The sequence below is a fragment of the Larus michahellis genome, chromosome 13 (genome assembly GCF_964199755.1).
Source record: "Larus michahellis chromosome 13, bLarMic1.1, whole genome shotgun sequence".
NCBI classification, from domain to species: Eukaryota; Metazoa; Chordata; class Aves; order Charadriiformes; family Laridae; genus Larus; species Larus michahellis.
Window position 1 is genome coordinate 16,101,497 of NC_133908.1, and position 14,048 is coordinate 16,115,544.

General features: G+C 37.6%; 1 protein-coding gene across 4 annotated transcripts in view; it reads left to right on the top strand.

The window, feature by feature from the left end:
- Positions 1-14,048, top strand: part of TXNRD2 (thioredoxin reductase 2) — a 36,998-nt gene that overhangs the window by 1,596 nt on the left and 21,354 nt on the right. For 2 of the 4 annotated variants that reach the window (XM_074606720.1, XM_074606721.1), the window contains exons 2-11: positions 29-94; positions 798-854; positions 1,474-1,618; positions 1,921-2,013; positions 2,873-2,951; positions 3,844-3,906; positions 4,427-4,497; positions 9,046-9,065; positions 9,446-9,537; positions 12,014-12,188. In XM_074606720.1, coding sequence (XP_074462821.1) covers positions 29-94; positions 798-854; positions 1,474-1,618; positions 1,921-2,013; positions 2,873-2,951; positions 3,844-3,906; positions 4,427-4,497; positions 9,046-9,065; positions 9,446-9,537; positions 12,014-12,188 — 861 coding nt within the window. The remainder of the gene's footprint in view (positions 1-28; positions 95-797; positions 855-1,473; positions 1,619-1,920; positions 2,014-2,872; positions 2,952-3,843; positions 3,907-4,426; positions 4,498-9,045; positions 9,066-9,445; positions 9,538-12,013; positions 12,189-14,048) is intronic. The other 2 variants (XM_074606722.1, XM_074606723.1) reach the window with 1 other exon arrangement.

Sequence of the window (14,048 nt, forward strand, 5' to 3'; positions counted from 1 at the left end):
TCCTTCTTTTTTCACGTCCTTTTCACAGGAAAGAATGAGTATGATCTTCTGGTAATCGGTGGAGGGTCTGGGGGCCTTGCTTGTGCAAAAGAAGGTTGGTATGTATAAATAACTAACAAAAGTTTTGTTTAGCTTAAGTGGTGTTTATGGAAACTACAAGAAGTATTACTGATAATGCTAAAGCTTTTTAAGAAACATAGTATACTTTAGTCCCTGCACATAAATCATTAACTCAGCTCCATACAGTCAATCTGCAAATTAGTTCACACCCTCGGGTGGGGTGATCTTGTTTGGCTTTCCTATTCACCTTTTAAAAAATATTTCTTCTTTCATGATGGGAAAATTTAATAAGCTTTTATTTCACTGTTAATGTAAAATGCTCTGAGTGCTTTCATAGATACTGTATTTTTTCAATTTTACCGTTTATTTATGTGTTAAAACAACAGTCCCTTCCGACTATTTCCAAGAACTGCGTAACTGCTGCAGGGAACCTTGCCCCCTTTGTAACTCAATGGAACGTGCTCAACAACACACAGGGTTCTTAAACCTCTCATTTGGGGTCAAACTGCAGTTTTAGGGTTGGTGGAAGCTGGAGGCTCTAGTCTGGGTTATTAAGTGCCTTCTGGAGAATCTGCTGATGACCTATGCAGCCTGAGTGTCTAGTCTGGCATCTGGACTTAGACAGTAAAAACCACCAGCTGTCATCTCCTGTACTCTTTATACCTGTGCCATTAAAAATGCTTACGTTTGTGTGTTTCTCCCTCCTCTAAATACTTTGTTTTGCTTTTTGTTTAAAGCTGCTCAGTTTGGAAGGAAAGTAGCTGTTCTGGATTATGTGGAACCTTCTCCACAAGGTATGGAAGAGAAATACGAGGCTAATATTTGGACATGTGTATAAAACGGTTGCCTAGGTGAGCCGATCGCTCCAGGCAGCAAAGTGGCCAAAGCCACCTGCCTGCTTTGCTTGTAGCAGAAGTCCTTAAGCCCAGCTTGCTCTACTGCTCATTCCCAGCTCTGCCTGCTTCCTCTGCGCATTAAGGTTGTTAGCGATGTTTGATGCTACCATTTGTTGTAGACTTTGGACTTAAATATATGAGAATATTTTGTCTGTCAAGATGACACAATTTCTAAAAATTATGAATTGCATCATCTTGTGACACTTCATGTACAATATGTAAAATAAGATCTGCAACTGCAAATAAGCAAATGTGAATGTGAAGTAACGATCTTCAGAGCTCTGAGAAATGTCTTGAGATGGTTTGAATTTTAGAAAAAAAGTATATAGAGATGGTTTTCATCAAAACAAATGAACAAAATTAGAGTTAGAAACTGATCTGTAGGAGATAGTGAACTGTGTGCTGTTTCAAAAGTTTTTAACTAATTGCATGAACAACCTAATTCTCTAAATAACCCAATTGCATGGTTACACTAACCCAAGAATTTACTTTCTTTTTTTTCTTTTTTTTTCACAAGGAACCAAATGGGGACTTGGTGGAACTTGTGTGAATGTTGGCTGCATTCCTAAAAAGCTTATGCATCAAGCAGCCCTTTTAGGGAGTGCCCTTAAAGATGCCCAACACTATGGCTGGAATATAGCCCAACCTGTTCATCATACCTGGTAAGGATTATTGCCCACATCCACTCCTTTGTGCTGCAAATGCATGACAACTTTTCCCAGTTGGTGCTTATTTGGGGACAGTTAGGGAAGGGAATTACGCATGAAGCTTTTTAGACTGCTCCTTGTTTAAAACAGACAACTGTATTTACTGGTTTATCAGGGCAGATATTATGTTGATTTGAACTTGATAATTTACTTCTATAAAAAAAAACCAGTATTGTAGAACATTCCTAATTTCTAGCAATCGCCTGTATCTTTGAGTTTCGTAATCTGAATTTGTAATGTGACGACATCATGCTCAGTTTCTTGTTTTGTGATAGGTCTGTGATGGCACAGGCTGTTCAGAATTATGTGAAATCCTTGAACTGGGGACACAGAGTGCAACTACAAGACAAGTAAATAAGACTTTGAAGTTCATCTTACTTCCCATAGTCCAGGAGCTGCTCCTCTCCTTGTAGAATTGCTGAATTGCCTTTGGAGTTTCTCATTAGAGATAGTATTTTGAGTTTGTAAGTCTTTTCTGCTCGGGACTGTAAGTGCCTTTGCTAATGTAAGTGATTTGGGGTTTTTTTCTCCTTCCTTTTCTTTTCTGGGAAATAGTGGTTGAAAGTGACCATATGTGAAAGTTTTCAAACAGTGTAGAGATCAGGGAGTGCTCTCTTTAATCTGGAGAGGTTTTGCATTAATATGAAGTAGTTAGGGTTTCTAAAGATAATTTCAAGCTCGTCCACCAAAATTTATATGCCATACAAGCCCACAGATAACACTTTACTAGAGCAGCTGATTTTTTTGCTTACAGTGCGGAAATGGTTCCAAGTTTTTCTGCATGCAGTTCCTTTTACAGGGAAATTATATTAATAGATAATTTGACAGGTTGTCTTGTGACTCCTGCTGAGTTGCTTTTGCATGCTCTCAAACGGGCATTGTATTAGCATTACTATTATTATCTATAACGTTACTATCGCTAGTGGAAAAAGTATCATTTGAAGAAGTCAATAGGTTGATCCCAGAGCATGTTACAAGGTTAGGTACTCTGCTGTATAGAGGAGTTAACTGTGACACAAGAATTAAGTGGCTTAAATTATGTGACAGAGCTGCAAACAATCATATGAAATGAGATGCTGTCTTCCTTTTACTTTTCTATGCCTGTTTGCTATCCTTTTTAGCACTTCAGATATGGAAAAAGTAGCTGATTGTATTTCATTTCTGTTCTTCATTAAGTGTGCCTTTATGTTGCTGTTTTCTTCTAAACAGGAAGGTGAAATATTTCAACATGAAAGGGAGTTTTTCTGATCCGCATACAATCTGTGGTTTAACAAAAGCAGGTAAAGAGGTGAGCTGCAGTGCTGATTTCTGCAATATCATTCACGTCAAACATTCCAGGTCCTCATGTGTTGGTTTTCAGGTCAACTGGGAGCTAGATTGTACCTTTGCAAATTGCTTTAGTTATTCAGTATTGTTTTGATGACTGATATTTACATTTTCCACCTAGAGAAGATGTTTATGAACTTGACTGTTCCCTCCAGAGTCCCTAGCCTCTAAGCTGTCACTTAGATGCCATTAACTTTTCTCTGCAGATGGAAATGCTGAGACAAAAGATTTTTATTTTTTTTTGTGTTAGAGTCACACTGCTTTGATAAATGCTTACAGATCTGTAGCGGGGACCACCACCTCCTTATTGCTCTGAGTATTAGATCAGTCTGAGATGTTTTCCTCCTTCAAATAAATTGTAAGGGTGATAAGCTTTCTAATACAAAATTGTGTATAAGAGGCAATTGTACAGAATGCACAGCCTCAAGCAACTGGGTCACATAACAGAATGGTGGCCATGTATGCAAATATAAGAAAAGACTGAACATGCATTTTTAACACCTTTTTGAGGGTAATTATATGATGTTACTGGTTAATGTCAGCTTGAGAGAGCAAAAAGTTTTTGGGGTAGATGCCTAGCATTTTCTAAAAACATGCCACTTCTGAGGTAGTCGTAACTCCAGGCCTTAGAGACGGAATTCACTTGCTGTGATCTCTGTATGTTTTGTCCTAAGTAAAAATTGATTTTAAAAAGCTCCCATTTGTGAACAACTGTTGCTTCCAAGTAGTCATCATAATCTTGTCCAATATAGGAACAATTGTAAGCTTAATATTAAAACAAAACCTGATAGAGAATGTGTAGGAGAAACTCCTGCATGTAATGCTTGATTTTGATTTTGTATTTTTGTTTGTAGACTGTTGTTACTGCAGAAAATATTGTCATTGCTACTGGAGGAAGACCAAAATACCCTACACATGTAAGTTACGCTGGATATCTAACAACTCAATGGCTTTACTGGTTTTGTTGCAGATAATAATGAATGTTTGGAGGATAAAAATGTAAATACAAAGTAACATATGAGAGATGTTTATACTTGTGTCATGTGAAAAATTGTCTTTTATAGAAAGTACAGGCCTTTCAGAAAAACATTTCCATAGAAAATAATTTGCATCAGTTTAGTATGTTGATGTTGCTTAAAGCTGTGGGATAATTCAGGTTGGAAGGGATGTCTAGAGGTCATGTAGTTCAACCTCCTTAGGTTGTGGTCAGCTATCGAGTCAGCTGTGAGGTCAGATCATGTCGCTCAGGGCTTTTTGCAGTCAGGTTTTGAAAATCTCCAAAGACGAAGACTTGATGACATATCTGGGCAAACCCAGATATATAACTCCCTTGACCTACTGGCTGTACTTCAGCTAATACAGCCCAAGTCGCTGTTAGTTTTTTTTTGCTGCCAGGACTTGGATTGTAGATTCAAGATCTTACCTGTGTGATCACAGATTGCAGGTGCGCTGGAGTATGGTATCACAAGTGATGATCTGTTCTGGTTAAAAGAATCTCCTGGAAAAACGTAAGTTACCTTACCATGGCTTTAACAGCTGCTGGCTTTTGTACTTCTTCTTTATGGCAAGGTGAAAAATGTTCAAAATTGGCTTTAACACACTGTTTTTTCTGTCCTTCTGTTTTCCTTCTGAGAATTTGTTCTGCTATGCACCAACATCACACGACCAGTCTTTATTAGTAACTAATAGATTTCTCTCCCTCCCTCTCTTATGAAATTCCCTTCTAAAATCAAATTAAATATGAATTTTCACCGTCTTAGGTGAAGGTGACTTGTTTGCTGGAGCAATTATACACGGAAGTCACAAGAGGGCAGCATAAACTTAAGTGAAGGCTCTACTGTCCGTATTTGCTAAGGGTGTATGTGAAATTGCTCTTCAATTAGGAAAGAAGCTCCAACATAATTTTACGTTTTCTTAAGTATTGTCAATTTTGATAACAAAATAAAATATGATGAGAAAATTGAGTTACTTTTGCCTCTTCTTATCCTTTGGGAGCTATTGTTTAACTGAAATATTAAAAAATTGTTTTAAATGGAAATACTAAAATGCAGCACATAGCACAATAACATTCTGAGTCAACATTGCACTACAGAGCAATTTCCTGATGCAATTAATTGTGATAGGAAATGCACATTTGCTAGCATGAAAGTCAGATAATACTATTTTTTTTCTTCTCGCTGTTGAGCAATTCTAGAAGAAGCAAAGTGTATATATAAGAAAAAAAGACTTGAAACTATAATAGTGGTGTTTGAAAGAAAACAGAGCTGCCATTTGTGGCTGTGACTTTCTAATATAAAAAATGCAGTGTGTTAAGCTAAATATCAAATAGGTAAACAAGGCTCCTTGGTACAGTTTAAAAAGGAAAGTAAATTTGCTGTTGTTTGCAATATATCAGTCACCTCTTGAATTTTAAGAGCATGATTTATGTGAGGAAACTGAGTGGTTGGTTGTTTTTTGTTTTTTTTTTTCTGAAAAAAGAAAAACAAAAAAAACCCCAACATGAACCCCCCCGAAAAACTAAACATAAGATTTATCCCTGTTAAGATGTTTCTGTGAAAATGTGGCTTTTGTCCAGTTGCTGCTAATGCAAGTTGTAACAGTGTAATGTGGGAGCCTACTGTTTATATGTTGCATTCCTGAGATTTAGTCAAAATAAGCCTGCAGGGGCTACAGTAGCATTTCTGTGCTTTATCAGGCTGTGTCCTAGCAAATGAAGGAGGGAGTTGTTAAAGGTTTGTTTCTGTCGGATTTGTTTCTATTACAAATATTCCCAAGGTTCAGTTTAACACCTTTTGTTTTTAGTCTGAGCTGTGTTGTACTTATTCTTTCTTTTCTCCCCCTCCGAATGTACATATCTCAGCTACAAATTACATGCCTGGGGGGTTATAGAACTGTCAGTCCTACAGTTATTCATATTAAAAAAACAAAAAAATATACAAACACTGTGAAGACATTCTCGCTACTGAGATGAAGGGTTTTGGCAGAGTGAATTAGAAAATGTGCCTTGAAATATGTTCAGAATGAGTGAGAGATTGAGCAGGTGTGAAGGAGGTTAAGTCCTGCTTTCTTAACTTTTCTATTAGACACTGACAATGGCCAGGAGCCCTCTAGTTTGTAGAAGAAATTGTGAATAATGTGCTGCTGATGCTGTGAACGAGTGCCAGCTGGCATTGATTTTTGCTCTAATGAAAAAGAAGAGCAAACATATGCCTAAATTAGAGATATTCTTGTTCTATTCACTGTGAATCTCCAGTGGATACTTCTTTATGGGCAGTGTGTGGCGTTTTGCAGCGCTTCCCAGGAGCTATGTGCTGAAAGAGGGGGTGATCATCCATTCACAGATGAATCAGATGCCCTAATGCTGGAAAAATTTATTTCCCACTGTGTTAAATTGTTTGCCAAACATAAACCCCAGACTAGCAGATTTTAATCTCTCTAGCTCAGCCTGTTCTTTGTACACCTTCAGAAGTTATATGTTTTTATTATAGGATAGATAGATGTTATCTAGGGTCTTTTGTGAGAAAACACGTGTTGTACTGGCTCTGCAGTCCCTGGGGCTTATGGAGCAGCAGCCCCCATTCTACACTTTTCAGAAGTTTTAAAGCATCTCTGTTAGAACTAGGAGATGGTGCAGGGTAAGGCATAGGCCACAAGCCAGAGTTTCATCTATTATTTTTGGTCTGCTCTCTTCGTATAGGACAGGCTGTGTATGAAGAGCTTTCCAAGTATTGGACTTGTTTCTCTCGCAGTATTGGGGAAGAATAACTTTCCTAGGTGTATGTGGCTAGTCAGTGACAGGGCCAAAAAGAGAAGCCAAATTTGCTGTCTGCGGAGCTCCATCATGTCTCTAACATTTGGGTTTAGTTGCCATACGTGTTCACATATAAAATATTTTCTAAGGTTCTTGATGTCCTTCTATTAAACACATTTCTGTCTTTGTAAGTGTGTATGCCAGTAGTTTTCCTGGTAACAGGGTGGAGGGAGGATCATTGCTTTGTAAATTTTAATTAAAAATTGATGAATGATACCTCTTTATATGGAGACTGCAATGCCTGCACCACTTTGTGTTAGCCTTCAGTGTGTTTCTCCATGGATTTGAGGGTTTATGTTTACTTTGTGAAGCACCATAACAGTGTGTGCCACTTCAGCCAGGAATTGAGCAAAGTGTGGGGTGTGTAGGCCACAGGCTGATATTTCAGATGTGTTCCTTTCTGTGATCTGACTACTTTGAATTTTCACCTGTTTGGAGCATGTTTTGTCAAAATAGTTTTGTTTCATTGCTTAGAGTTTTTTGAATTAATGGAAGCACAGCGGCTGAGGGGAAGGGTCTTTCCGTGCAACTGTTCGGTCTGCTGGCATTGCCATTTGTGTTGCTAAAACTTGTCTTCCTCAAAACAGTCAAACAAGGTTGGATATGGGTAAAAGAATATGATACAGTTCTGTGACTTAGGCTTATAATGCGTATGCTTCCTTGCTTATCCTCCTAACTTTAAATAACCTATTAAAACTCTGTGATTATGTGAGTTTGTATTTTGAGTTTTAAAGTAAATTTCTAAATTCAAGTGAATTTCTAAAACTTCTAGCTTTCCAAAATACAATTAGCAAACTGCTTCTTCCACACCCAAAAATCCAAAGTTATTTAACTTTTTAATATGTCAGTATGAGAGACCTGCTTTAGAAAAAAATGCTCAATATAAGTTACAAATATTCAGGTGGGTTCCTAGTGTTGTGGTTTCGTGTTGCTGGGTTTTTTTGATGAAAAGTTCTTCATAAAGCATGGGCATGAAAGTCTTTTATACAGCATCTATTTCCAGAGATGAAAATCACAGTCAGAAAGAGCCTAACATTCTCCACTGTCCTCATAGTAAAGAGAAATTTTCATCCCTAATGATGCATTTTTTACCCTAATTCAAAAACTTAACAAAAGACTTTGTTGTAAGTGTAAATACTATGTGGAATGTATCTCCAAACTGTGAGGTTTTCACAAGTCTGTGTAACACCTGAGCAGCAAAGGGACGTGGGTGCAGCCTGTGCAGCAGCGAGTGGCAGGGACTGACTGGTTGGACCCATTTTTCTCTCTGGAAGAGTGAGTGAGGCTCTGCCTCTTGTGTGCCCAGCAGGCGTGGGGAACTGGGGATGTGGGGAGAAGAGAGAGGGGCTGCTGCAGTGCGTAGGGCACCTGGGGACAGGCCTGGGAACCGCTGTGCCGGAGAGCTGATGCAACTCATCAATTAAAAGTGTTGATGGACAACTTTAGTGATATTCTTGGTTGAAAGGATGTGAAATATGGGGAGAGACAGGAGCTGGACTTTTATTTAAGGTCTAAAATGCATGTATTTTGTAAATAGTAGTCTGGGTAAACTGATTACACGGCTTTTCTATCGCCGCATACACAAACTTGAAGACAGGAAGGGCAAATATTTGGCATTTGGTAAAATAAGGTGATTAAAAAGCAGATGGTTATAAATCAAAATGAAATTCAGCAATTAATAAAATCTTAGTAATTAAGATACCTCTGGAAATTTTGAGGTATACTTGAGTTCTGACAAGACCGCTGCATGTCTGTTTATATGTTGCCTACTGCCTCGGAGGCAGCGGTGCTGAGAAGCCCTGTAAAGATGAGGCATCAGTAGGAACAGGCACCGAGGGGAAAAACCTGGCAGTTCCACAGAGGTACACCACAGAACACAATTGAAATATTTGTGATGCCTCTTAACCTTGATAGTTCCTCTTGAGTTTTTAATGGCTTTCTTCACTTTGTCTTTCAGAGTATGTGCTTAAATGTCTCTTTACACTATAAAAACAATTCCTTATGTCTTATAAGCCTGTTCGTTTTTTTTTTTTATCCTGTTAATAAAATAAGCCTACATGTAGTAGAGTTGTCTTTGTTGGAGCTCACAAGCCACACTCTTTCTTCCCATCTAACAACATCAAATCAACTCCTCAAACCTGTAATTTTGTAACTACGCATACTTCAGAAGATAATTTTTTGGTTGTGCAGAAATAAGCACAAGCTCATTTGATTGCTTTATTCTTTGTTTCTTTTTATGTAACAGGTTGGTTGTTGGAGCCAGCTGTATCCTTTGAAAAAGCCGTGATGATTTGTGATTATAAGCAGCATTGCTATCTTTCCTATGAAAGCTGTTTTCAGAATTCCTTTGCTCGTGCCCTGCAGTTGAGTTGCTAATAGAATAGTAATAGTTTTCTGTGCAGTAGCATCATGGGAATTAAGGTCAGCTGAGGATAAATTCTCAGGATCTTAAAAACAATGTTATCTATGAGGAAAATATTCTCAGGCTTTGGAGTTTTATTCTAAGCAACAAAAGCAAAATAAAGATGTTGTCTGTGCGAGGAGAACTTAATAACTCTAGGTAAAAAGCTCACTTGTGTACCACCCTTTTATATTGCATTTATATGGAATTATTGTTTATATTTCCTTAACTGATGCTTCACCAGATGTTTCACTTGAGTGTGCTGGTTTTCTAACAGGCCTTGGGTTGGACACTACAGTCATGATGAGAAGTATCCCACTTCGCGGGTTTGATCAGGTGAGTACAGTGTATCTTATGTCTCCTTATATATCAAATGTATTTAAAAGTGTATTTTATTATTTTTGTCTCCTACAGAAAAAGTGGTTTTGGCTTCTCCAAACACTTGCTAGTATGTGCTTTCTGAAGAGAAACTAAATAAATACTAGCTCTTGATACCGTACTCAGAAAAGTAAATCTTTTTTTTTAACTCCTGCTTAATTGAAAACAAGATTGAGAAGGTTAGGAAGCAGGGCAGGGATTTATGCCACTGCTAAAAACATTAGACAATCCCTTTAAAATAGTCCTGAATTTCTAGGAGTTAGGAATAATTCTTTTTAAAATAAATTATTTGACTTAATATGGAACAATTCAATGTGGAGTTCATTATGATGAATATAAATACATCACTAAGCTGAAGGTTTGTAGGAATCAGAAATCTTGACCTTACCACTTTCAAAACAGTGACGGTTATAACTAGGTAAAAAAACCCATTATATAGTGATTTCAGTGGAGCTATCAATCCTAAGGTGGAGAAAATTAAAAGCAAAGACTTTCAATTAGAAGTGTAAGTGGTCGTGACTGTGCTGACAAAACAGAAAACAGTTTTGGCCAGAAACCCATTCCTGTATGAAGAGGTTAAAAGCAATTAGAAATGACAACAAAACAAGACAACAACAACAAGAAAAGGTCTTATATAGGATCCGTGTCAGAAGTATAACTGCTTAAAGAAGCACTAGAAGGTAGTATAGCAGGTTTAGGTTAAAGACAAGTTACGGGATCCAGTGAAGGTGTTACATGATGTGAGTTTGTCGCCTCTGTTCTGCAGGTGAGATGATCTCTTTGGTAGCCTGGTAGTCCTTTTGGTCACTAGAGCTGTAGGGAGGGCACGTTAAGGGTGATTGTGAATCTTCTGTCCCTGCAAGATTTTGATGCTATCACTACTTTGAAGGAAAAATTTCTGTAGTGTTTTTAAAACAGCGAGAGAGTTTTGGGGTGTCACTCACATGTCCAGTGAACGTTTTCTTTCAAGTTTCCAACAATTTTTTTTCTCAGGCAAATAACTTTGTAAAATGTCAGTCTTAAGAATTAAGAGTGTGTCGTGTTAATCACTTGAAAATAGTGTTCTCTGAATGGGAATGAATGCACATTAACTTAATTATTCCTGGTGTCATGAATTAGGATTTTTTTTTTAATGATTAATTGCAATAGTGCAAAATACTTACAGGCCAAAGTTGGTGAAAGAGTGATAGAACTATGGGCTTGTTTTTAAGAGCTTCTTTGCACGTACACTGTGTAGGAAAAGTACTTTCACAAGTAACAGCACAGTTTTTGAGGAGGGAGCGTTGCTGTTAGAAGCAGCAGTGACAAGTACTGCTGCAGGTAGTGGCAGCTCCTGGTTGCATGCCAGCCACTTTGAAGTGGCTTCCTTAAAACTCGTGGTATGTGTACCAGAGTTTGCAAAACATCGTATAAGAATGTGTCTCGGGATTTGCAGTCATTGCTGAAGAACTCCACACCTGTAACAGCATGAGATCTGAGCAAGCAGGGAGTAGTGTAAAGAGGCTGTGTGTGGCACTCCATAAAACGCTTCAGTAGGGCTTTCTCCAAGAACATGAGCCTTTGTAGGCAGGAAGAGCACAATGGACACTTCAAAGTTAAGAAAGTATTAATAGAGAAATAAAAACTGTGTTAAGCCTGTAGCCACATTGGGTCTGATGGAAACTGGCTAGCGAGCTGTCATGTTTCTAAAGAGATATATCCCTGCTGTTGCCTTCGTATTAGTTAATATCAACTTGGAAAATAAATTTTTGTAAGCCGAGAGCTTGCATGTAGTTGTTCTATGTGAGTGGTTTTGTGATAATACCCTTGAAGTAATAAACATGTTCTTTGACAAAGTGCAACCAGAATTACTGCAGTCAAGAGCAATGACATCTTTAGATAAACCTGTCAATGTGACACTTTACTACTCGACTCTGGTGTGGCATTTTTTCAAACAGGCTCTTAAGACAAAAGTATTATTTCCTTTTTGTAGTAGAACTTTCCAGGAAACCTTAGTGATTCATAGTTCTTGCAGAGAAGTGGCAGGTGTCATGGCAAAGGGAAATATTTTTTTTCCATAGCTTTATGAAAGTATTTAATTCTCATCAAGCTGCCAGAAAATGGTAATTATGGTAATGTTAAATGGAATAGCTCTAGATGCTATTTTTGTATAAGCAGCAAATGATTTAAAAGCAACTGTTTTATTTGTATACTATTTTACATTTTTAAAAATAATTTGAATATTCAGATGTAGATGCCCCTTGGAATGGAGTTGCAGGTCATAGTGGCTTAATAAATTATCGTGTGTTGAGAATGCATAGTAACTAAGTGACAAAGAATGTTTGAAATGCACAGTGTATTTACTGGATTTTCATGAAGAAGGCTGAAGGAGGGCTTTACGTTAAAAAGGTCAGATCTCTAAGAATAAACAATATTTTCTCCCCCTACTCAACAGCAAATGGCATCTTTAGTAACTGAGCACATGGAATCTTATGGCACGAAGTTCTTAAAGAAATGTTTCCCAACCAAAGTTGAAAAATTGGAGAGCAACAGATTGCAAGTCACCTGGAAAAATACTGACCTGGGCACGGAAGAAACAGATTCCTTTAACACAGTGATGTGGGCAGTAGGTAAACCTGATTATCTTAACATTTATTTTCAGTGCTTTCCATTCTGAAAATGAAGTCCCCTTATCATGTTGTATGGGGCCAAACACCCTTTTTTTTTTTTTACATTAAATATTTAGTGACCCAAACACTGATAGATTTTTTTTTTTTAATTCATTTCTTGCATGCCTGACTTTTTCACTTACAGTCTAAAAACACATGAAAGTTGCAGTGAATGGAAGAAATGTGTGGTAACTACTTTTGCGTGAGCTGCAAGAAATGGGAGACCACTTAGTCTTCCTCACGTTTACTAGAGGAAGCATGAATTTTCAAGTTTACTTAAAATGAATTTGAAGTTTACTGAGAGCATGAATTCCAGCAACACCTGTCGTGCAGGTCATCTTCTCTAAGTCCACCCTCCTGACTTATGCATGAAGCCGTTCACTGCAAGTTCCTATTTATCCTATTCAACAGGCAGCATTTCTTCTAGGAATTTTTCTAAATTATGCTGCTGAAGTTTGTTACTGCAGCCATCATCTGATTTGGAAAAAGGGAAGTAATTGTCCCTAAAAATCCGAGCTTGTTGCAGGGAACCTTGGAACTTCAGAGCTTTTCGAAAATCTGTTTAGGATCTTTCTCGTATCTCATACCCCTTGGAGCTGACATACGATGCCTAAGTCAGAGTAAATCAGTTTAAAAGAATTTTGTGAAAAACGGCTATGAGCATAATCACCAGAAATGGGAATTAATTCTGGTTTTTGCCTCCTTTGAGTCAAACGTTACTTCTTATAGGAATTAACACACTAAATGATGTATGGTACAAGGCTGCAGCCCACAGGAATGAAAATACCCTTTCTGCATTGCCTCCTCAAGTTGCTCGTTTGCTGCTGCTAGAACTTGGCCCTCAGTTGCTATATTTGTTCAGATGGACTACGAGCCCACCAGAATAGGAGACCTCCTGTCTTCTGTGCTTGTAAAGCTTTGTGAATATCTGGAATTCTAGATAAATAATGGATGGCTAAAAGTAGTAGTAATATTTGGCAAGTAGATGATACCTGGTGAACAATAGTCTTAAGATTACTGCCCAAGAAATCTGGTTTGATGCAGAGGAATGACCAGCTTCACTGGCAGCTTTAGCAATTTCTTTAACTACTTCATTTTTATGCTATTCTTTTTATCTGAGATTACTGTTTCAGAGTAGTGGGGAAGCGCTACTCTTTCATTTGTTGATAATAGCTAAAGTTAAATTCTTGTGGTCGTAGAATAGATCCATTAAAAGAAACAGGAACAGATCATTTACAGCATTTCGTATTTTGCCCGGTGTCCTCTTGTTCCGTTCCGCTGGTTAAATCAGCTTTGTCTCTTCCTAATAGCCCAATGTTGTGTGTTGTGACAAACGTTTTCTTTTGCTTACTGTGTTTACTATTCTACTGTAAGTGTGGTGGGCTTCTACAAATTGTGGAAACAGCCTATAATAATGAGTTATGCTCACCAGAACCAATCAAAGACACTAGTGCTTGTCAAGAGCAAAAAAGGTCATACTATCTGGAGATGTAACAATCCTGAAAACTGTAGAATAATATTCACGAGGTGATATGAAAATGTTTCCAAAAAATGGATTTCTAAATGTGGTATTTGATTTTTCTCAAGCTTCCTGGTGAAAGTATTACTGAGGTGGAGTCGTTCCTGTGAAATGTCAAGTCGATTTGTTTACTTCTGTCAGAGATGGAAAAAAAGAGCTATTAAATTGAAATAATAAGAAAAAAAAATCTTGGTTTACTGTTAATTATAATGGTATAAGGTTGCATGATATACTATTGCAACTCAGTTGTAATGTGATTTCACTCACTATTTTGATACAGAGGAACTACATGTATTATAATT